The sequence below is a fragment of the Olea europaea genome, unplaced genomic scaffold (assembly GCF_002742605.1).
Source record: "Olea europaea var. sylvestris unplaced genomic scaffold, O_europaea_v1 scaffold2011, whole genome shotgun sequence".
Lineage (NCBI taxonomy): Eukaryota > Viridiplantae > Streptophyta > Magnoliopsida > Lamiales > Oleaceae > Olea > Olea europaea.
Genome location: NW_019237996.1, coordinates 17,954 through 43,244, shown reverse-complemented (window position 1 = coordinate 43,244; position 25,291 = coordinate 17,954). Strand labels below are relative to the sequence as shown.

The 25,291-nt window shown below is 37.4% G+C and overlaps 1 protein-coding gene across 1 annotated transcript in view; it reads right to left on the bottom strand.

The window, feature by feature from the left end:
* Window positions 1-24,402: 24,402 nt before the first annotated feature.
* Window positions 24,403-25,291, bottom strand: part of LOC111379630 (probable transmembrane GTPase FZO-like, chloroplastic) — an 8,209-nt gene continuing 7,320 nt past the window's right edge. The window contains exon 11 of the mRNA XM_023003047.1: window positions 24,403-24,801. Coding sequence (XP_022858815.1) covers window positions 24,516-24,801 — 286 coding nt within the window. The 3' untranslated portion in view covers window positions 24,403-24,515. The remainder of the gene's footprint in view (window positions 24,802-25,291) is intronic.

The following is a 25,291-nucleotide window of genomic DNA, read 5'->3' as shown; positions in this document are numbered from 1 at the left end:
AAGGGCAGTGGAATTCTCAACGGGTGACTGGGTTTATTTGAAAATGCGTCCTTACCATCGCAAGACTCTAGCACGACGCGTTAGTGAGAAACTCTCCCCTCGATACTATGGACCATTTAAAGTAATAGCCAGGGTTGGAGTGGTAGCTTATCGGTTGGAACTACTTTCGGGAACACAAATTCATCCAGTGTTTCACGTATCACAATTACGAAAAGCAATGGGGGAGCATCATTTCTCTTTGGACTTGCCGAGCAACTTGGGGGCAAACTGGGAGTTAATGGTTGAACCAGAAGCAGTGCTGGGAATTAGAACAGTAGCACAAGGCACAACAGGCGGGCTGGAAGTACTTATCCAATGGAAGGGCTTACCTCCGCTAGAGGCTACGTGGGAACCAGGCTATCTCATCAACTGAAACCATAATGGTAAAATTCCCAGTTCTTGAACCACGGAAACATCAAACATGTATGCATGCACAAAGATCTACATTAAAATAGTGGGAACATGAGATTCAATATGATTTTGCAATGCATGTGCCTTTTTTCTTTTACTCTTCAGGGTAAATTGCATGCTATTACTCTCTTCAACGAAAAATTGCAGTTGCCGCGGCAAATGCTTTTGTTGGAATGGCTGCCTACAGAGCCTATGTTACAAGGGAGAACTGCGCCAGTTAAATCTCCTCATTTCCGTACACGAATTGGCTAAATTGCATCATTTCAAATGACATAATAAAAGCCGGTGGGTATCACATACCCCTCTTATCATTTTATGTTATCATTGTTACGTACGTACTCAACCATATAGTTTGTACAGAGTGCGTGCTTGCTCGTTTACTGCCAGTGCTGAAATTTTTTACTGAAAATCATCAGCTTCGCTATAACTGCATCAATACTGTCTGTATATATAACAAATATGTGCAGTGGGGTTAGCTATTTTTTGGAAAATTGGCGCGCACACATTAACAGTTTGGAGACCGAACATTCTAATTTCTCCTAGTTTTCCAGCTTTAGTCTTTAAATCATTATATTGCAGTTAATTGCCTAAGAAGTTAATAAACAATTTAACATGGCAGGTTTAGGCTAAAGGGCATTATAGGGTATATCCCTCTGGATTCAGGGACTGGACTTGATCTAAGGGGCTGTGATACCTTATATGACATGGCTGCTCACTTTCTTTAGAAGGGCCATGCTTGAAATTGCAGAATTTGGAGGACACGAATGGCACTGTTAAATGGACTGTTAATGATGTGAGTGCTCTTTTCTGTTAATGAATGCTATTTTGGAAAAAAGATTTTTGTCTTTCCAGTGGGGGGACTTTAGTGAGGATTTACTCGTTTAATCGTTCAAAATTGACTCAAGACAGGTACAATGGATTTGGCACGAATTTTATTTGAATATACACAAGCTCGACCCAAATTCATTACGCTCATTTTGAACTGTTGTATGATTTCAAGTTGAGTAAGAATATTTCGAGCAGGTATTAGTCGGGAAAGAGTACCCACCAATGAATTGGGATTTGAGAGGGTGTTTGAGCCCCCTTTTTATGGAAAAATGAATTTTAGAATAGTAGATTGAAGGAGAATATGTAGATAAAAAATAAAAGAAAATTTTTGATTTTACGTGTAATAGTATTTTAATGAAGAATGTGTGATTAAAAAGAAGAGAGAGAAAAATGTATTTTGATAAAATGAAAATCAAATATGACATTGGAGAGCCGCATGACTCGTCCACTGTCGAGCTAGGCTTGTTAGGTTAGCTAGCTGCCTAGCTTGCTCAACAAAAGTGTGGTTTTACTCGTTCGACCAATGGATCGTCCGACGGTGAGAGTGCATCCATCGAAACAGAACAAGTCTAAGAACTCAGTTTTCGGGAATTGCATTATGGAGTTGACCCGTGGCTCGCTATATATGTTTTTATTAAAATTATATTTTTCTCTTAATTTGATGAGTTGGCTCGCTCACAAGACCAAATCGTTGCTTGGCTTGTTACTGTGGAGAGCCGAACCAACGACTTGCTCGTCACCCTTAATATCCCTATCAATGAACATTGCATGAAACATAATCCTTTAAGATTGGAGACAGAAAGAGTGAAATTGGGCAGGTAGGCAATTGATGTGAAAGGAAACGATACTGGGAAATCAATTTGTTGAGTAAAGGCAGTGAAAAAGAGAATCTAATTTTGATTCATACTATCATTCTCATGAAGAACACTTGTAAAAAGTCAAATTCAATTCTTTTTTCCACTTCTCGGGGGAAATCAAGAATGCATAGGCCATAGCACATTATCATAGCCAATGGGCATTCTAAAACAAATATAAAAATCTCAAAACTGACGTGCTGAATTTTAAGCAACGAAAAAGCCATTTATACCCGCCCGTGTACACCGGAGTGTACGCGCCCCTCACATAGGAAGGGGCTCCAAGCCCAATAAATGCTTTCGGCCGACCTCTGATGTGAGGGAACGTGTACACCAGATCGTACACACCTGTGCACGTGTAACCGAACCCTTTGAAGCAATTATTTCTAGGTAGGCACACCATGGATCATCAGTTGGATTATTATTGTTATTACCACCAACACCACGAATATCATTGAATACTTTGGGTCTTCCGATATGAGAATTTGAAACCCAACCATGTATTTCTTGACATGGTGATACAACTCAAGGACCGCTACATGGATTAATTTTTTCATGCACATGATAAGTTTGGAGCGTTACTTCGATGTCACTTAGCTTGATGCAATTTGAAATTTTGTTCCGAAAAGTTAACTTACTAAAAAAGTGATTCAATTTCTTTATGAATTTAAAATGTCCCATATCAAATGCCAAACTTAGAAAACCCACAAAAGTTTGAAGTATGAATCTTTTTTATTAATTTGTCCAATTTATTGTTATGTTTACCATAGGATCTAGCGTTACTAAACATTCAACAACCATAATAAACTACGCTAACTTTAATTTTCCCCTATATCTTTCTAACATACTGAAACGATCGTTCAATTTGCAATTTGAATAATTACAAGGAGACAACTCTCCTGATTCCCGACAGCATAGAATAGATTTTCAAAATCCAAATGTTTGTCATATCCTAAATTGATTCTTTGTCGAGAGGTAGCCAAATAAGCAAGAATATTAGCAATTGGAATTTGTCTTGGTTTACTTGTAACAAAATAGCCAACATTAAATAGACTTGAGAATATAATCCAAAATATAGGCTCTAGCGTATGCCACAATTTAGTGTTTTCTTTGTAGATTTCATTGAATTTCTTACCCCTTCAATTGATGAAAGGTTTGAATTCTAGGGTTTTCAATTTCATCGTTGATTAGTGATTTTTTGTCTAGATTTATCTAGCACATTTTCCGTACATAGTATTAATTTGTAAAACTAACTAGCATTTCCAATCAGTATAAAATTCCAATCGAACATTGCTTGTTAAAATTGGATTATCCATGCATGTTTCTCCTCTTTAAAAATAAAAAAATAAAATAAAATAAAATAAAATATAGGCACTATTCTTGATGGAAATTCTCCATGAATCAAGAATCAAGTGCTATAGATAAGAATGGAAAGCGTTGGTGGCCTTGCTTTAAAGCAATAATTTCATGGGCCCTACATTTGTGAACCTTATTTCTTTTCTTCTCCTCTCTTTTTGATACATATATTTCATACCCTTCTGTTCTTGTGTTAATCCCGTCTGACTCTGAGTGCGATTCCAATTCAAATATATGGCACCAAAACGTCTGTAATTTGTTTGTGAGTCAGCAAGGAAAAAGGAAAAGGAAAACATTCTAGTACGACACCAACAAATTTTCTGGTGGGATTAGTAAGAAAAAGAAAGAAAATGGATCAGATTGATGAGTTATGACACAAATTTATAACTGAAGACTAGAATTGATGCATTTTGAGAGGGTCCATTTTAATAGATGTGGAGAACAATGAAGTTAGATAAGTGACATCCCACCACAAGAATAGTGGTAGGACTTCCATTTGCCGCCGTGGCAAGTTGAGGCCGACCACCAACTTTGTCTACCACATCCGCTACGATTTTAGTGCCTATGCCATAGTTGTTACCCATGGTTGCTCGGTTTGAAAATTATACTATTGATTGCTAACCTAGTTTTGAGTAGCAAGTTGGTCATCGACCTTTTAAAACGAGCAAATTGGTCTTCGACATCAGTCTCATTCTAATAGAATCGTCGAACAATATTATAACCCGACGAGTTGACATATTGATATGAAGATGAAGAACATATGTACAATTTTGAGGATTGATAGATTGATTGGAGATTGATTAAGTGATGTAATAGAGACCGCTAAATTGGTAGATCCAATAAAGTTTTCATGATAACTGCGTAATCAGTTTCCAAAAATGAAATTTTCGTCGAATTGTTAAGTGACATTGATGAAAATCTGTCTCCTCAAATTTGTAAACGAAAGGTTGAGACGAACGTACTCCTTTTTTAAGATTGATAAACAACTTGAAGTTAAGCTTCTATCTAATTTAGCTAAAATGAAATTTTTAATAGATTTTGATAAAAAGTTAGTCAAATATATGGTTGAAAAGTTGATAAAAATTGTGGATTCCATAAAATATGTGACCGAAAAATAAATTTGAGGAAACTTAGACTAAATTTATGGAGATCCATCCATTATAAACGACCTACACAACAATAAAACATTTCCGCGCGTATTACGTAAAATGTGTTTATGTGGTGTAGTTTCAAGTGCTAATGACATATTATCCACACAGACAAGATGGTCCAACAAAAGGTGTCCAAGAAAATGTGGACACAATATTCTTATTTTCTACCCTTTTGGTAATTGTAAAATTTATACACAAGATAATGTAAAAATTGATATTATTACAAGTCAAATTCTTCTTTATCAGAGGCAATGATTGTGTGAATCTTATTTCTTTTCCCATTATTCAATCGTATATTTCGAAGAAGTTCGTTTAAATGTTTTCTAACAAAAAATATCCACCCGATAACATTCTTGAAAATACAAATTGGACGAGAGATGGCATGGTTAATGGACATTGATTATATGTGAATTATCTTTAACACATCTTCAGTAAGTTGAAGTTGACAGCATCGTGCACTTAACAAAATATCTTTTTAGCTTGTTCTATTATACTTGTTAGAATGAACTTATTCACATGCTCGAAAAATCCAAATTCGAAAGAAGAAAAAATGGATTTTTTTGAAGAAAAAATCATATGATGCACTTAAAATGTTTGTTACATGAATGGAAGACCTAACTCCACGCTACGTGATCCATATGCCCACAACCCAATTTTCCAAAACACCAAAGATCTATCATACCTAGGACGCTCCACCCTCCAAATCTTAGGACCACCTTTCATACCTTGATCTTGTGCAACATTTGCAAGGCTGGAATTTGTCTATTAGACTAGGTCAATTTGCGGATTTCGAGTTTTGATTATGCAAAATGAGTAAAAATTTTGAGGAAGGTCAAGTATTCTTACAGGTCTCGCGTCGCAAACGATGTGAGGAGTGTACGCTAATCAATTTTGGAATTTTGTATTATCAAAAAAAATGAGAAACGTTGAAAAATAGGGTGTATGATTTTTTCTCTTGTACAGTTCTTTTAATTGTAACGAATTACTGCAATCAAGGATAATGACATAATCTCACAGTAAATCAAACCTCTATAAATTTTGCATGTCCTTTTTTTATTATTCTCGTACTATGATTTCATTCCTCTTGGTGGTATAAAATTAGGATTTTCAATTCTCAGTAGTATTTTGTATAGGAGAAAAGGAATATTCTTGCAGAACATTCGTGCCCATCAATTCGTCAACTCAAGCTTTTTTACATGATACACTTTGACTTGATATGCAGATATCTAGAATCAATATTCTCGACTCGTTGAAATAAATTTAGTGAAATATAATTAAAAAATGTTGAACCCCAACCTTGAGGACCCCCATCGTTCCGCCCCTAGAGCTTTGTGAGGGAGGTAAATCTCGAAATGTACTCCAGCAGTTCATGGAACAAGAGCTGTCTGTACACTGCGCCTATAAGGAATCCAATTCCATGTCTCAGGAATCGAATCCTTACACTGCGTTTACCAGCAAGGCGTGAGATAACCTCACTCCTATCCTTTGCACCACTGGACTATGCCTCGGGAGCTAATGAAATATAACTATAGTTGCAAGATATGGGGAGCCTTTGAAAAGGTTAACACATGTGATGAACTTGAAATAGGCAAGCATGTCACATGGAGTCGATGTCTTTGATGTAAGATTATGCTGCTTTGGCAGACCAATTGTAATGTAGTACGCGTTTGGCCAACGTACACTAGTCGTACAGAAACCCCACCTTTGCCATCAACTTGGCAATAAACCTGATTGGTACACTTTTTTTTCCTTTTTTTTTTTTAATTTGAAATCCTAAAATTAAATTATTGGCACGTTATGGACAAAAAAAAAAATCTAGAAAAATATAACTTGGGTCCCATTTATAAGATTCATCCTCAACTTATAGGGATTGTAAAATGTGTAGTTTAGAGTCAATTATAAGTATAATTTTGTGACAATATCTTATTTATGATTCAGTTTACAATTCCACTATAGCGATCGAATTTTTTTGATAGAGGAAGTGACTGACTCTTACAATGGCGGGCCCAATTTATTTATTTTTTTTGAAATTGTTTTATTTACGTGGAATCCACAGCATGTAAGAGAATATCAACCATTCGGGCACAAAAATTCTGGCGAAGTAGCAAAATTCTTCTACTTAATCGAAGAACGCGTGAGTTGACAAGTCAAGGTGGTGACGTATCAATGATTAAAATGGCCAATGAATGTGCTTTAATATGCATGTTGGTGAAAGAATCAAAGGGTTTGATTGGGCAATGTGACATGAAAAGTGATGAGATTTTGAAGAATTCATTGATGAAGTGGGCCATTGCCCAATTGTTATTTGTTCGTGCCATCATTCTCAACTTCCAAACTCTTGTTCCTTAATGAATTGAGAAATTTGCCCACAAATAACAAGTTTTAAAAATGAGTAAGCAAATGAAAATCGTGTAAGTTTTTGTTAAATCGCCAAGTGAATACTACATTTCCAACTTTATGAAGTTATGGTTTATTTCCAATTTTAGAAAAAAAAAAATATATTTTCGTTAGTGAAGACTAATTATGTAACTATACTGACTCGTTACTTAGACAATAGATTGAGGACCAAAGCAAGAAATTCAATATTATTTAGTAACCATAATAACTACCAATTAGTTTTTTCAAAGCTGTAAGCTCTAGGAAATAGCCACACAATAATGTAAACTGGCAGCCTCTTGCTGCTACTCCACTCTGAATTTCCTATTTTACACCTATTTTTCCCTCCATTTTCCCCCCAAAGTCCGCCATTAAAATCAGCTTCACCTTCACCTTCTCCGCCATTGTTATTATCATAGAACTCATTTTCAGTTTCATAAGCATTCTCTTCTTCTTCGTCGTAGTCCTTTTCATCAAGTACTTCTTCTTCTTTAATCTCCTCCGCCATGCGTTTATTAAAATGCTTGCAGTCTTCTTTGGGCAAAGAAAGCCTTAGCCTGCCATTTTCGCGTTCAGTTTGGAAATGAACATTGCACGAAGATGAATTGACGGCCTTCATCACTAGCCGACCCCCTTCGCGATGAGTACTCACTTGAACACCATTAGAGCCTCTGATGGAAGTCAATGGAGGTGGAAAGCTCCTGGTTTTATTCACTTTCTTGGAGATTTCTCGAGTTTTTGGACGCCGAGTTGTGCTGGAATTTTGTCTCTCCATTAACAGAAGAGAAGTAAATTCATCCATGCCTCCGTTAATTTTGCTTCCAGTCTCACATCCCAAGCTCTCAGTGCAAATTTCAAGACTTTTTGTGCTCATTCCACAAGAAGACTGCTTATCGAGTGGATGCACATAGATATTCTCCGAAGTGTAAGAAATTTTAGAGAGTGACTGTATAGAATTCCAGCCACCCAATTCACCATCTTTTTTGCTCTTTTCAATAGGATAATTGTTTAAACTGACATGAAAATTTTCTTCACTACATAAACTTGGCATCTGAATCCGTGGAACGGATATGTCCGGCTTAGAAGGATCCAATGGCAACATCGAAACAGGTGGTTCGACTATAGAAGGCTCCAGACAAGATGGTAACCCTTGAAAAAGGTTTGAAGTAGAGGACATAATGGTTTGATTCAGAAGTTTGTGCAAAAATTGGGTAAGAACAGAGGATTTTAGTTGTTCCAATTGTCGTAATTTAAGGGATAATTTTGCTTAAACTAAGGATAAAAAATAAGTTTTTTTGGGGTTGTGAAAATGGTGGCTTGTGGAGGGAGATAAAGAAAGGAGATAATTACATGAAAGAGAAGTGGAAGGTGTGGGGATGAATTTATAGGCACAAAAAAGTGTAGAAAGGAGGGATCTCTATTGCATGGAGAGGGAAGGGCACTTTTTCATGCCACTAGAATTATTCAGTTTTTACTCTACACCACATATATATTGGATAAAAGAAAGATCCAAGAAAAAAAATTAAGATAAAGGTACCAAATGTGATCCCAACAAGGACTTCGGTGGCTTGTTTGTAAGAATCAAATATTAGATTGTATTAAGAATTATAATTTATTTTTCGTACCATCCAATGTTGTCAGTATTTGCCAACCCTGAATTGCTTGCACCATTCAGAGTTTGCTTATTTTGATTTTTAAAGACAAGATGGAGTCGTACTCAATGAAAATGTCCCAAAACATGATAAGAATAAATCATTTGTACAGAACAATTCATTCTCAGAATACTTCCAGACAATCACATGTGTGGACCTTTGCTGTGATTAAAAAAATGCCTAGAAATTCACCCAATCTTACCAAATGTGAGTGATCAGTACTCATTCTGTGAAATTGGGTTCTGTATCAGCAGCACGGTTCAACATAATAATATAAACGGCTACACATTAATTGCTGTTGGGTAGGACCGATACTAGAACACCGAACAATATTAAGAAGAAAAACTTTAAAATTTTTATCCACGGTAGCACTAAATAAGCCGTGATTGGCTTTAACAATTTGCGATTTGATTGATTAATTGGTTGGGAATTACTATAAATGGTTTAAATAACTACTGTGCAATCCAAAAGTAAGCCCACAGAATGTCCAGAAACAAAGGATTTCTTCATTATATTTTTTGATTCTTCTGCTCATCTCATTTGTGCTTTTCCCCTTCACTCACATAAGGTCAAAACCTAAATTGATTCTTTTTTCATAGCATTTTGAAGACCAACTCAATTCCCACAAGAATCTTGAACTTTGAAAATTAGTCCTACAACTTTGTCTCTAAAAGATTGGTTGTTTCCCTCCTTGGCCTAGCCTAAATGGTCTCTTATCAGTAAAAAGTGATTGTAGCAATTCTGCGCCCGTTTGGCCCCATTATTTCAAATTATAATTTTCTCTTTTATTTTTAATCACATTATCTTCTATAAAATAATATTACACGTAAATGGAAAACTTTTCATTATATTTCAACCACATATTTTTCAAAAAAGTACTATTTCAAAAATTAAAAATTAGAATAATGGGGGCCAAACGGGTGCTTTAAAGTCCTCTGCTGCAGTTTCTTCTACTCCATTTCATAATCCATCTCTGTACAGAAGCATCATTGGAGCCCTACAGTATATAACTATTACAAGACCTGATTTGGCTTGTTGAAGTGAAAATGCACGAATCGTTCATATTTAGAATAGAGACCCTAATTCTACCACCAAAAGCAATGAATTTGCAAGAAAGAAAGTAGACATAGAACACACAAGATTTATTGAGGTTTGTTTCAATCCGAGACAAAATTCTCTTCATTATTTGTAGTAATTCACTATGATTCAAAAAAATGGCTTAAAGAAAAAGTCTTACACCCTATCTTCTCTAACATCTCTCTTATAAAATGCTATTCTAAAATCCTATGACGATAACCTGTTTACAACACAAATTCAGCAAAATCAATCCGTAACTGGGTCCACACAGCTAAAATAATTAGATTTCACAATTTAAGAGCTAGTTCGACTACAATGTCACTTTGTTTATTCTGATACTATGACTGACCAAAAAAAGAAAAAAAAAAAAAAAGATATTTTTCCTTGGCGAGAACCTTTCAATTTTAGGGTTCCTATTGATCAGTTTTTTTGCTCAACTATGCTGCTCTACTGATGGGTTTTGGAAACATCTCATTATGTAAAAGGGATAATGCAAAATTCAGATGAATCATTCTTTTCAGAAGGCCTTTTTCAAGGGTGGAAATAAAAAGACATCCTTTTACTTTTATTATTAGAAATGTCTCTCTTATTTAAGAAGATACAAAATGTCTAGCGTGTGAAATGCCAACTCGAGTAATCGGCCCTCTACTTGATCTGCTTGAATCGACACAAACATTTCAAATGAATGGTGTTTGTTATATAAAAATATTTAATGAATGGTTTAATACATTAATGAGAAAGATAATCCTTTTTGACGTGGAAACCTTTTTGTTCCAAGGGTGTACAGTAAAAAGGGACAAAGCAAAAAAATTGGCAATGAAATGTCAGGATTTTAATGGCTGATTAAACTTTAATAATTGAAATTAAGTCCTTGTTTGAGTCTCATTCTTTCCATAAAAATGCATTTTTAAATAGTATATTGATGGAAAATGTATGATTATAAAATGAGAAAAAATTTTAAATTTACGTGTAATATTATACCATTGGAGTAGGTTTGCAGCCCACAAGTAGCTTTATGGACAACCAATAAAAAAAGATAAGGTGCAACTGTAGACAAACTTTTTGAGGGGAATCTAAACCAAAGGCAAAAAGGCAACGTTAAAGATCCGTTGATTTGCAGTTTATTTAACGCGCTTAATAATATAATAAATAATATTTTAAATGCACTTTGTTAAATTTGATAGAATTTATTTGAGAATAATGAGTTATTGAATACTACTTTTTTCGAGAATATATGATTAAAAAGTAAGAAAATTTTATTAATTTATGTTTAGAATATTTTATTGTGTGATTGTGTAATGGAGAATGATAATGTAGCAAACAATTTAAATTTTTAAAGGATGACAAACAGTAACTAAATATGAATAATGTTAAAAGATGCACGAAAACTCACGTTATTCTCAGTTTTCTATAATAAATAATTAAAGTGTATTCTTACTTTTCATTATTAATTTACTATCTTTTTAGTTTATACCCTTATTGTTTCGCACGGGTAGTCGCTAACAATTAAAAAGGGATCAGACGATTGTGTAAGGAACAAATCTCTTGAGACAAAGTCCCAAAAAGGGGTGTTTTATTGGTGATGACTTTACAATTGGAACTTTAAACAGAATGCCTCCAAGGGGTGCAAGCACACGAGTACTGAAAAGAAATATTTTAAATCTAAACTAAGGAATTGAAATTATATATTCTCTGTTTGAGAGTGTTTGATTCGGGGTCTTTTGCTCTATATCTTTTTTTCCTTTTATATTCCCTTGATGATCTCTTCGTGATCAACCGCTTAGAAACCGCTTAATTGCTTTATAACTGCCCACTTTCTTCATGGTGGCCAACTTATCGTTGAACTGCCGTCCCTAACTGCTGCCACTACTCTTTGTCGTTCAACCCTTTTCAACTGAACATCCTTGAATCGTGGAATGTGATAAGATTACCCAATAACTGCTTCGATAACTGCACTTTTGGATAACCATGACATCTTATGTTTGCCAAGATCCTGGGCGATTCGAAGGTTTGGGCGAGAACAAGGTCATAACTCTGTGCAACTGCAAGGTACTTCATTCATTCAGATTTTGGGCGTCTTGCAAGTTTGGGCGATGGTATTACCGCGTTCGTGGGCTTCCACTGCATTTATTGATAACCCTATTCGGGCCTTTATCCTGAATTGCCCACTTGGGCTTCATTCTTTGGGCTATTCGATTTGGGCTGTACTTTTAGTGTGTCAACAATTACCCCCCAATATGGCAGAATTAATACCAATTATTAATTTTTGCTATATTTACTTTGTGTTTCCCAGTAACATTTGAAATTCTCAAGAATTTCAATCATTATTTTCTTCCATAGCCTGAAAAGGCGCGACGTTGCAAACCCTTATAACCCCCAAATACACGCCATTTCATCGCACTACTAAATTACGCCTCATTGTGTCGCGCTTCTCTCTCACAATATTACTGTTCATCTTCTTGCTTCTCTACTACGTTTCTCAAGCAAACTTCAACAAGACTTTATTTCGTTCCTAATGGCTACTTCACAATCCCAATCTGGTGACTCTTTCAGTTTCGAAGACTCCCAGAAACTCCTTACTCGGCCATATATAACTCCGAACTTCCTTGCACCGACCAATGCCGAACTCAACGAGTTCTATCTAGGTCCTTCATTCAACAACGCCGAGGTCGTCGAACAAGTGGCGGTGGGCCAGCTGTTCCCTTGTACTCAAGGCCCTCCGTTTCTAAACTCTTTGTCGCTGAGGCCGCTTCGCGAAAGAGGTATTCGTACTTGGCCTAAATTTGATGTTGTTTTCCGTAGATGGCATGCTCGCCTTGTGGACCATGGTCCTACCAAGGCAATTTTGATAGTGCTAGAATTTCTGATTTGTTAGAAATCTCTCTTCAATCCCCTATTTTTGATCCAGAGCTTTTCCCTATTGCTTTAAGTTTTTGGTCCTCTGAGTATAATACTTTTGTTTTCCCTCTTGGTCTCATGTTCATTACTTTAAGGGATGTTGGGGCTTTAGTAAATCTACCACCTTTGGGCGATACCATTTTCCCTGGTATTTTGATTTCTGGTGTCGCCCCAAAATTTGACAGAAAACTCATCGAATCCTATTCAAGCCTGCAAAGCTGTTATAATCACTCGAGGGCTGAGCTGTCCCATGCTGAGCGTGTGGCCTTTCTTCAGATTTGGCTTTGTAAATATGTTCTGTGTGTGCCCAGCATGAAGCCTTCTATGAGCTATTTACCCATAGCGCACGAACTGGCGCGTGGTAGACCTCTAAATTTGTGTTCTTTCTTTTTGGCTGCCCTCTATAGAGGCATGGTTTCTCTCCAATTCCAATTGAAGAATGTTGCATCTCTCACTGACAGTGGATCTCTTTGGTTCACTCAAATGTGGTTGAGAGTTTATTTTCCATCACTTGGTGCTTTATCCTTTTCCCGTCATTCTGCTAGCTGCTATGGGCTAGCTATTGACCCACTGAGCCCCGTAAATATGTCTAGAAGGGACATCTTTTCATTCTTTTATACTTTGAATTCAATTTTTTCTTTCTTTCCTTTTCCTCCCTTTTTAACTCCAGCTTATGTGCAACCCCCATCCACTCTGGACAGCGCGAGCACCTCTCTGCTCATTTGGGTTCAGTTTTTGATCGGGAGGGAGTTGTTCCATGATATTTTGACTGGAACTAATGTCAAAGCTGGGGTTGAAATATATGCTTCCCAATTTTTTGCTCGTCATTGGGTTTGGCCAAACTTGGCCTGTTCCCCCTTTTTTATTCGAGAAATTTGATAGATCGCTTCCACACCATTAATAATGTAGAGGCAGAAGCTATAGATGCTCGCAATATTCTTTTGACGACTAACTTTTCATTAGCCCCCTTCAATCCTAGCCATGCCATCCATCCCCTTTTTGAACAACTCTGGCCATCAGTGCAGCGCAGATTGTTTGCAACTGATGCCAATCGCGCTTTCCATTCACTGGATCAACCAGACATTTCTTCCACTTCTCCTGTTTTGGTCACCCCTATATCCATTAGGAGTCATTCCTCTTCTACTCGTGTTAAACAGTCTGTTCATCCATCTACTTCTCTTCCTACCAAGCCCACTGCAGCTAAGAGTGCCCCAAGCCGCAAACGGCCAGCCTCAACATCTCCCATTTTGGAGGATGATGATGATGATGATAATGATACTCCTCTCATTATCAGTAGAAAGGTAATTAAATTAGTTTACTCACAAGTATACATTTCTATACTTGAAACTTTTCTATGTGTTGATGGTTTATTCGGATTTCTCAAAAAAGCTCAGCCTCTCCTTTGAAGGCTTTGGTATTGGCAGCTCCTGCTCCATCACCCTCTGCTGAGGCTGCTTCATCCAAACTAGCTGATGAAGGGACTACGCTTAAAGAGAAACTTTCAGTCCCGAAATCCTCATCACAACCAATGGATGAGCCACCTTCTTCCCAGGGCATCAACCCCCCAAACGTCGAACAAGAAGGTAATACATTTTTTGATGTTTTACCTTTGCTTGTGCTATTGGTTTTTGATTTGTTGCTTTTTGAGTTCTGCAGATGCTCCCATGGGTTTGCCCATTGTGGCAAAGTCTTCTCACTCAGACAAGGGGAAGTCCTCACAAGTGGTGGAGCCACAGGTGGTAGATTTGGCTGGGGATATGCTTCCTCCCAAGATTGCTGATGAGGTAATCTTTGCTTCACTTTTACTTCCACTTTGATCATTGTAGTGAAAACCTTCAATGTTGGCAACTTTCTTTGCAGGATGCTGATAGGATTGTGCGTTCCATCCAGGACTTGTTCACTTCCTGGGGGCAAGTCAAGACGTCTCGCCCTGCTTCGACCAGTCGTCCTTCTGCTTTTTCAGAGGAAGATATGAAGTTCCTCAAACAGTCGATATTTGAGTATGTGTCCTTTATGGATATGGACATCGGTCAGGCTAGTGCTGCCAAACATAAGGATAAGCTTGAGCATTTGAGTGCGAAGTTGGCGCAAGCACTGACACTTCTGTCGCTCAATCTTTCTGCTGATTTTAAAGCGACGTTGAAAGTTATCCATTCCGAGATTCTCTCCTTGCTGGCCAAAAATGTTGAACTAAAGGCCAAAAGTACTCAATATCTTCGCGCTGTATCTGAAAGAGAGTCTTTGCTTCTAGAGATCAACAAAGCTGATGACGAATTGAAAGAAATCTCTTCCGAAATTATGATTGAAGACTCTTTGATGACCAGTTTGGCTGCACAGATGAAGGAGCTTCAAGCAAGGATGGACGACTACAAGGCGAGAATGGCTGCTAAAAAACGTAATGCCTCCCAAAGAATTGAGCGAACCAAGTCTTTGGTCGAGCAGTACAAGAAGCTGGAGGTTGATGATGATTTTATGGCTGAATTGAATGTCACTTCTTCTCAGCAGAGCGAGGATTGGGGGAGACTTAGGGAAAGAATTCGTTCAGTCTGGGGCGAATTGTAATTAAGACATTTAATGCCTTAACTTTTCTTTTTGTAACTTCGTATTAACTTTTCCTTTGTAACCTAGTACTGATGTCCATTGGTAATTCTGAACATACCAGCAGCCATTATCATTAATGAACGATTAATTTGTCTTCTTGTGTATTTACTGACGTTGTCTTTAATCGTCAACCCCCCAAAGCATTTAACTGCTTTATGCTAAGATTCACGCACATTTTCTCTTGGTGTTTCTGTCTCTTTTCCCAAGACTTCGCCCCATTTGATTCTAGTTACTAGGCACGAATGTGGCCGTTCATATTCTGTCCTTCACCTTCACGTCTCTATAAATGCACTTATATTCCACACTTGTCATTTTCATTTTCATTCTCTTCTTCATAACCAATTTGCTGTCATTGTATGACATTTTGATAATCGATCCAAAACCTTTGTCTTCCATGGAAATGGATCATTTGATCCGCCCATTTTGCCATCTTTTTTTATGTCACTTTTGGTATGGGAGATATAGGAAATATTATTTGGCCAGCAGCAAAATTTTTCCCATCATCTCCATGTTCCTTACAAGGAGTTCGATGATGGGAGACAATTTTTGAGGACGCCTGCAAACCACCTTGCTTGCTGAGAGTGCTTCTCAACCTCCTTGTCCGTTATTGCAGCGATGCATTTAGGAAGGCAATGTGAATATGCTTCTTCTTCCTTTTTGCTTGCTGAGAGTGCTTCTCAGCCTCTCTGCTTGCCTTTGCAGCAGTGCGATCAGAATGGCAATCAAGGCCAGTTCACCCTCTTACTCGACGATCGATCGGGAGATTAGTTTGCTCTTAATTGTAGCTTGTAGAGCATTTAGTATTTTGTATTTTGCAACTTTGTAATGAATATTTGATAATAAATGAATTTATTTGAACGTATTTCGCTCTAGGCCTTTTTTATTTATGATCGTTCAACGCGATTTGATTACGCTTTTATTTGTTCACTTTCCCGTAAGGAAGGAATATATTTTTTTAAATATTTGTCATTAATGAACCTCATGTGCTTGGTGCCGTCTAAATCTTCCAAATGATAGGCTCTATTAGGCAACACATTATTTACTTTATATGGTCCTTCCCAATTGGGCGACCACTTGCCATACTTTGGATCTTTGCTATCCAAAGGGAGTATTGTTTTCCAAACCAATTCGCCCAGGCTGAACGACTTAGCTATAACTTTTCTATTATAAAATTTAGCCATTCTTCGTTTTCGAACTTGCAATCTACCTAGGACGTCCAACTTTAATTCGTCCAACTCCAATAAGTTTTGAACTAGTGATTCGGTATACTCATCACCACTGAACTTATGCTACAAACACACTCTGATCGATTGTACGTTGATTTTCATAGGCAAAACGGCCTCATGTCCATAAGTAAGTTGAAAAGGAGTAATTTTGGTACTTGACCGAGGTGACGTCCTATAAGCCCATAAGGCCTTGTTTAGACATTTGTGCCATTTTTTGGCATTTTCATCTATCATTTCCTTATGATATTTTTTAGAATCTTATTAGAAGATTCTGCTTGTCCGTTGGACTGAGTGTAATATGGTGTGGAGTTCACTAATTTAACTCCAAACTCGGTTAAAAATTTATTCACTTGATCCCCATTTAAAGATGTTTCGTGATCTACCATCAAAGTTTGTGGAATTTCAAATCTATAAATAATGTGATCACGGATAAATTTTATGACATTCTTTTGGGTGATCTCCTTCAAAGGTGTCGCTTCTACCCACTTAGTGAAATAATCAGTTACAACTATAACAAAGGTATGTTGCTTGGACGATGGGGGATAAATCTTCCCTATCAGATATATCGCACAACCCTTAAACGGTCAAGGTTTGATAATATGTGTCATCTCTTGTGCAGGCGCCCTTTGTATTGGACCATGCTTTTGGCATGCTAGACAACTTTTTGCATATTGAATGCATGATTCTCCCATCTTTGACAAAAAATATTCATTTCTAATAATTAATCATCTCATCCTTTGGCCAGCTTGATGAGCTCCACATATCTCTTCGTACACTTCAGCCATGATCGTCCTGATTTCTTGCAAATTTACACATTTTAGCAATATGACATCAGAGCATTTCTTAAACAACTCTTCATCTATCAGTATATAGTTTAGCAAACGCAACTTTATTTTTTTACTATCTCCTTTATTAGGTTCTTTAAGGAACCTGTTAATCTCTGCCCTCCAATCTATTGTATCTTCATCTTGTATGCAATGAATTTCAATCGTTCTCGCCCCTCTTTGGATCACGGGCAATATTGTTCCATATTCACAAGTAAACTTCCAATTGAAAACCTTTGAGTACCCTGAGGCCATCTGGGCCAATTCGCTCGCTACGTCATTATATATCCTATTAACACATTGAAGCTCTATTTGGTCGAATTCTTCCAACAACTCTTAGGCGATTTCATACTGACTTATAATAGAATCACTTTAACATTTAAAATCACCAATCAATTGGTGAATTACCAATTAAGAATCGCCTCTAATGATCACATTCTTTACCCCCATATCTATCATTAATTATAGGCCCACGATTAAGGCTTCGTATTCGGCCTGATTGTTGGTGCACATCCTGTCCAAAGTGAATGCGAACTTGTAACAAATCCCTAAAGGATTTATCAATGCTACTCCTACTCCTGCACCTTTAGAGGTTTTCGATCCATCGAAATATAAAACCCAAGGTTTTAATTCGAATGAATTGATCTCCAACTCAATTTCTTCAGGTATATCAAGGCATGGATGATCGGCCAGAATGTTAGCCAAAGCCTGATTTTTGACTGCCTTTAGGGGTATGTGTTGTATTTCGAATTCTAATAAAACTAATGTCCAAAGGCCTACCCTTTGGTGCAAAATAGGGCGAGAGAACATATACTTAACCAAATTTACTTTAAAAATTAAATAAACGGTTATGGGTAGTAAATAAGCCCTTAATTTTGTACATGTGAAATACAATGCAAGACATAATTTTTCAATGGTAGAATAATTACATTCACATTTTGTTAACTGTCAAACTCAAGTAGTAAATTGTCCTTTCTTCACCAAATTGGTCTTCCTGCGCAACCATTCCAGCTATTGATTCTTTTTCAGCCGATATATATACTTTCATTGGCCGTCCTTGGATTTGTGACACCAACACTGGTGGATTTGATAAATATGTCTTTAGGCTTTCAAAAGTCCTTTGATGCTCTTCTTTCCAAACGAATTCGTCCTGATTTTTCAACTTTAAAAGCGGCAAAAAGTTTTAATTCGCCCTGCAGAGTTAGAAATAAAATGTGTTAAAATGTTTATTTGGCCTAAAAACATTTGCAATTCTTTTTTGTTGCTAGGTGGTTTGGCCTCTAAAATGGCCTTCGCTTTATTTTTATCGAGTTCAATCCCCCTTTTGTGTACTAGAAAACCAAGAAAATTCTCTGCATTAACACCAAATGCACATTTCAAGGGATTCAACTTTAGTTTATATTGCTTCATTCGCTCAAATGAACATCTTAATTGTTCAAAATGGTCATTTTCTTTAACGGATTTGACCACTATATCATTTACATACACTTCAATAAACTTGCCTATCATATCATGAAAAATCAAATTCATTGCCCTTTGATAAGTTGTTTCTGCATTTTTCAGGCCGAAAGGCATAACTACCCATTCATAACATCCTAGAGATCCAGAGCATCTAAAGGTAATTTTGTGTATATCTTCCTCAACTATATAAATTTGATTGTATCCTGAATACCCATCCATGAAGGAATACATTACATGTCCGACAGTCGAGTCTACTAAAGAATCTACCGTGGACATTGGATATTCATCTTTAGGTGTGACTATGTTTAGATTCCTAAAGTCTATGCACACCCTTAGTTTACCATTCTTTTTAATACCGGCATGATATTGGACAACCATTCAACATATCTGGCCGTTCTAATAAAACCTGCTTTTAATAATCGCTCTATCTCTTCCTTAATTTCAGGGAGTACATTAGGAGCGAAAAGTTTAGGTGGTTGCCTATGAGGTTTAAAATTAGGCTTGGTTGGTAATCTATGTTCCACCAAATCTCTATCTAAACCAGGCATATGTTCATATTTCCAAGCAAAACAATCTTTGTACTCCTTTAATAAAGCGATTAATTTATCACTAACCTCTTGATCGAGCATTTGGCTGATGAACGTTGGGTGATCTTCTCCTTCATTGCCAATATTCACTTTAATCAGGGGGTCTTGTGCTTGAGCGTATCCAGGCTTGGCGATCCTTATCACTTCGTCGTCCAGTTCCTTGTAGGCACTTCTTCTTCTAAACAATCCACTTTGTTGACTTCTCGGCCAATGCTTTGTTCCAACTCGAACACTGCCAATTTGTCTCTCAATGCTTTCAAGGCTGTTGCTTCTTTTGTCTTGTCCTTGCATTCTTTATTGAAAGCCATTAATTTGACTTTGAAGGCCTGAATATCGATCATTTGTCTTTGTTGCTTACAACTCATTTAAAATTCCTTGATTATTCTTTTGTCAATTACTAGCCCCTCCAGGGCCATTATGTTTGGCCTCATCTGACTAAACATTTCAGTGAGTGCATCCACCGAAAACGGCTCTTCACTCTGCGCGACAATCTGAGTTTCTTCTCTATCTTGGACTACTCTGACTGGTCCATAATTTCCTTCGTACATGAACATTTCCACTGAGTTTGCTTGTGCAACAAAAGGCCTATGATCAGCCTGCACCACCTCTACTTCGCCCTTGTCATTCCAAAAAACTAGGTACTGATGGAGCGATGAAGGTATACAGTGACTTCCCTGTATCCAATCTCTTCCTAATAACATATTGTAACTAGTGAGACTATCTATTACAAAGAAAAATGTGGTCCTAGTAGTTGTTCCTATAGTTATGTCCAATGGCATAACCCCATTAGCTTAAGTTGCTTCTCCATTGAAACTTGTCAGGATGACTTCCGTTGGGATCATATCACCTTTTGTCTTTGCGAATTTTCTCATCATCCTAGATGGAATGGTGTTTATAGCTGCTCCATTATCGACAAGCACTTTCGCCACAGGTATGCCGTTAATTAGAATTTTAACGTACAATGGCCTCAAGTGTTTGGTCAATTTCATGGCTAGTCGCTTAAAAATAACTTTTTCGGCAGTATCTATTTTCACTTCTTGCTTGTCCTCTGTCGAGTTACCCTTTTGTGATAAGTCAACGTGCAGCATATCGCACTGAGCCTCTATCTCCTGAATTTCCTTTTTACTGTTTTCTAATGCTTCTTCTTCAATTACCCAACTTGTGGGAGGAGGCATTATTCTTAGAGGTGATCCATAATTTTCAGAGCGAGGCACTCTCTTCTTCCTTTTGGGTGTCCCTACAGCACGTAAAAATCGAAAGAGCGCCCAGATGGTTCTCCCAATAAGTCTACTTCACGAACTCCCTCTCGATGTAATTGCTTCAACAGATTATTGTACGATACTCCTCTTCTTCTTCTTTCTGCTTTTAGATCGATTTCCTCTTCGATGTCTATCATACCATCATCTTCTTCATCATTGTAGACCTCTCTAGAAGTTTGGCCTTCTTCATATTCCAACATGCATGCTTCCTCTTCGTTATCCTCCTTTTCTTCTTCTCCCTTCTCTTTATTCTTGAACTCATTGGCTAGTAAATAGTTATTAGCCACGACAGGAGACAACGTACCAAATTGAATAGTAAGGGGCTAATCTGGATCTTCTCCATCCCTTCTGTCTCGCTCAAACTTCAACCTCCCAGAAGAAGTCTCTGGCAATTCTTCCATAGGTTCTCTTGTACCAGTCTCTTCACTGTCTTTGAGAACATTTTGATTGGCTGCCTCGAGTAGCCTAGATGCCTTAGGACGTAGCATTCCCTATTGTTGCCTCATCATTCACCCATAATTCCGTTGAAAACGCCTCTGTTGGGTCCTAGTCATCTCGTTGAAAGGTATCGCCCTTCCAGCCTTATATTGGAACGAATGTCATACATTTGGTTGGCGAGATTGCAGTCTGAATGTTCTCCCCTTATTTACTGGCTAGAACTGCCTCTCAAAAGGCGGTCCTTTATAGAACAATGTACCTCGCCCTCTACCAGGCTAAGCGTTTGGGAAAAAACTAGGGCGATGGCGATGCTGCCATATCCTTGGTTTCTCTGCATTTGCACGCACTTCTTCTTTGCATCTTGCACATAGGACGTCTTCGTCCTTTTTGAGCTCCTTTCCTTTGATACGTTCAAAGACACTGGGATGTGGTCCAAGGTCTTCTTCTCCATCATCTATAACCAACTTGAATTTTGGCAACTTGTTTTTGAAACCAGACGTCACCATGTTCACTCCAAGTGGCTGTGGAAAAGGATTTTCATCCACTGCCATCTTCCTCTTATCCTCGAACGTAATTCATCCTTTTTCAATGGCATCCTGTAACACATGGCGAAAAACCAAACAGTTGTTAGTCAAATGTGACCATGCATTATGCCACTTACAATATTTTTTACCCTTAATTTGTTCAGGGCTTGATAATTTATGCTTATCGTTCAGCTTTATCTGCTTATCCTTATATAATTTATCAAATATAAGGTCAGCTTTGGTTACATCAAACGAGAACGTTCTAGCCTTTATGTTTTCATCTTTTATAGGCTCATCCTTACCTGACGGCTAGGCTTAGCCATCATAGGACAAGTATACGTGTCTCCTTTAACTAATTCGGCCAAACACATTTCGATTTGATCGTAATACTCGTCATTAATGGTATGAACATCAAAATTTGGGTCTCTATAATAAGTCCCCTTGAACTCCTTCTTCAGATCAAAGTTCAGACAACTTTGAGCGATTTTGACAAACTCCTTTTCGGGCAAAGGTACAAAACATTTACTTCTTGCTGTCTTGATTCTTTGAAGGAAACCTTTTGCCCATTCATTTGACATTTAATGTAGATTCGTCAAATCAGTCAAAATAACTTCAGACTCAATCTTATAAAACAGAGCGTGGAACAATTGCTCCAATTGTTGCCATGTTTGAACAGAGTTTGCTGGCAAATTGATGAATCGGGAGAAGGCTACTCCTGTTAATGAACTAGGGAACAGTTTCATTTTATGGTAATCAGTTACGTTACCACTTTGCAGTGTGAATCGTCCTATGTGTTCTAGAGTAGACACCTCTCCTAAACCAGTAAACAGTGAGAATTCTGGCACTTTATACCCTTTAGGCCATGGATATGTTTGGTCTACCCAATCAGGATATGGCTTTGTGTAAGTCAGCCTAATGACAGGACGTACTCCAAAAGCCATCTGGTCCTGTACAATTTCCATAATCTGATTCCTTAACATGACGTTGAGGTCCTATGGAATTCCTGCAGGTTGGTTGACCGGTTGATTTGCTTGAGGTCTGATGTTTGGTCCTTGATTGGCAACAAAGTTACCATGATTTGGGTCATTGTTACCATTAGCCTGAACATTTATTCCATCATTGACACGTGGGGTATTCTGCCCATTATTTAGGACATTAACTCTTACATTTAGGTTACCCCCAAGTTAGATGTATCAATGTCACTATTCTGATTTGGTATTACACCACCCCCTGGTTTGAAATAGAGGGATCAAAAGGTGGTTCTACCCCTTGATTTAAACTTAGGACCAGGGGATTATGTCCCACAATTGTCCTAATTTGAAAGTGGTTTGTAAGAGGCACAACTGGCTGACTAATTTGGCCTACTAACTTATTCATTATTTCGTTCAAAGTATTCAGTTGTTTGGCCATGTTGTCATAATGTACATTCCCATTCTGGGTAAATTTTTCCATATTATGAATATTTCGTAGATTTTCTTGTTCAACGACGTCTTGTGTGAGTTCTCCGAGTAATGCACGCATGGTTCGAGGACTCAACTCCGTCATTTGTTCGTAACGACTATGATTACTCTGATTCTGTCCATCTATTCGTGAAGAGCTATGCTGCTCCTCATATCGCTCGATCACAGACTGGATTCCTCTCTGACTTGCTGCTTCCTTATCTGATTTCTGAGGCATATTGTTTTACCTTTTGTATCTTCAACACCGAACACCAATTGTCCCACTGGGCGTGCCAAATTGTTTCTCGCGGGTAGTCGCTAACAATTAAAAGGGATCAGACGATTGTGTAAGGAACAAACCTCTTGAGACAAAGTCTCAAAAAGGGGTGTTTTATTGGTAATAACTTTACAATTGGAACTTTAAACAGAATGCCTCCAAAGAGCGCAAGCACATAAGTACTGAAAAAAATATTTTAAGTTTAAATTAAAGAATTGAAATTACATATTCTCTATTTGAGAATGTTTGATTCGGGGTCTTTTGCTCTATGTCTTTTCTTCCTTTCATATTCCCTTGATGATCTCTTCGTGATCAACCGCTTAGAAACCGCTTAATTGCTTTATAACTGCCAACTTTCTTCATGGTGGCCAACTTATCGTGGAACTACCGTCCCTTACTGTTGCCACTACTCTTTGTCGTTCAACCGTCTTCAACTGAACATCCTTGAATCGTGAAACGTGATAAGATTACCCAATAAATGCTTCGATAACTGCACTTTTGGATAACCATAACATCTTTTGTTTGCCAAGATCCTGGGCGATTTGAAGGTTTGAGTGAAAACATGATCATAACTCTAGGCGACTGCAAGGTACTTCATTCGCTCAGATCTTGGGCGTCTTGCAAGTTTGAGCGATGGTGTTACCACGTTCGTGGGCTTCCACTGTATTCATTGATAACCCTATTCGGGTCTTTATCCTGAATTGTCCGGTTGGACTTCATTCTTTAGGCTATTCGATATGGGCTGCACTTTTAGCGTGTCAACACTTACAAATAGAAATACTCCTCATTGATAGGCAAAAGGATACATAATTTCTTCTATTTATTTCCATATTTAGATCTTAATTAAATTTAACCCTTGTTTGGTTTCCATTCTTTTCTCGTTAAAATGAAAAATATGACTGTTATCAATCACATCAAGCCACCAAATTTGAATATCTATATCCTGTACAGGATCCGTAACGACTATATTTTTCATTCTCCAAAAAGGAGAAACAAACAAGGGCTTAATTTATCATTTCATTACTACTAATTTCTTTTTAATTAGGGATTAATAATTTAAAGCTAAAATCTCCTCCATTATTAGTTAGGGTCGTGTTTTACATTATAAACACCATAAAATGATAAAAAAAAAATAATTTTAAAACATTTTATTAATTGCAGCAGAGAATCCTTCATCACACAAAATCAATGCTACAACATTGGACTTCCCTTGGTATGGGAAGATAAAGGTTCATCGCTACCTTGATACATGAAGATTTTGGATTTCGATTTGCAATTTTTTGAGTTTTTCCTCAATAGTGGTTAACTCGTCGAGAGTGTTGGAAAGCTTATCGACTCGATTCTGTGCCATATCTTTATATGGTTTGCCTACAAGTTCTGCAAACTTGTTTAGATTTTCAGTGGTCTCCGATAACTCCTTTTGCATCGCCTCTTCAAGTTGACGCGCCAAGGCATCAGCAGTTCGTCTCACTTTATCTATCACCTTTTGCCTACGGGCGGGGAAATTTGAGATTGCCAATAGCCTATATCACAGACACAGAGAATCAATCAGTATATATTTAGAGTTGAGAACTTTGAAGAAAATGAATGTTCAACCTTAGACATGAACACAAGACATCCCACCAAGAACAACATATGAATTAGAATGACCAAATAACAAATTAGAAGACAGACTGTGCCAAAGAGGAAATGTAAGATTCAGCACGGAGGACAATAAATCTATGGTTGATATTTTTTACATTTTATTGGCAATTAAATTAATTGAAAGTTTGGGAAGTAATCACATCTCGCAAGATCCACAACTACCATTCACTTATTAACCACAACTTATAATCACTTAATCACTTCCCAAACATGGACCAAGTTAAAGTCTACTCCTCGAGGAGATAATAAAAGGTTGAACCTTGATGAAGAGGAGCAAGTGTTAATATTTAGCATCAAGTTAGCTTTCCATATTAACTACATAGATTCTACGGAAGTAGTGAAGTTTCTCGATATATATTGTCTCTCAAT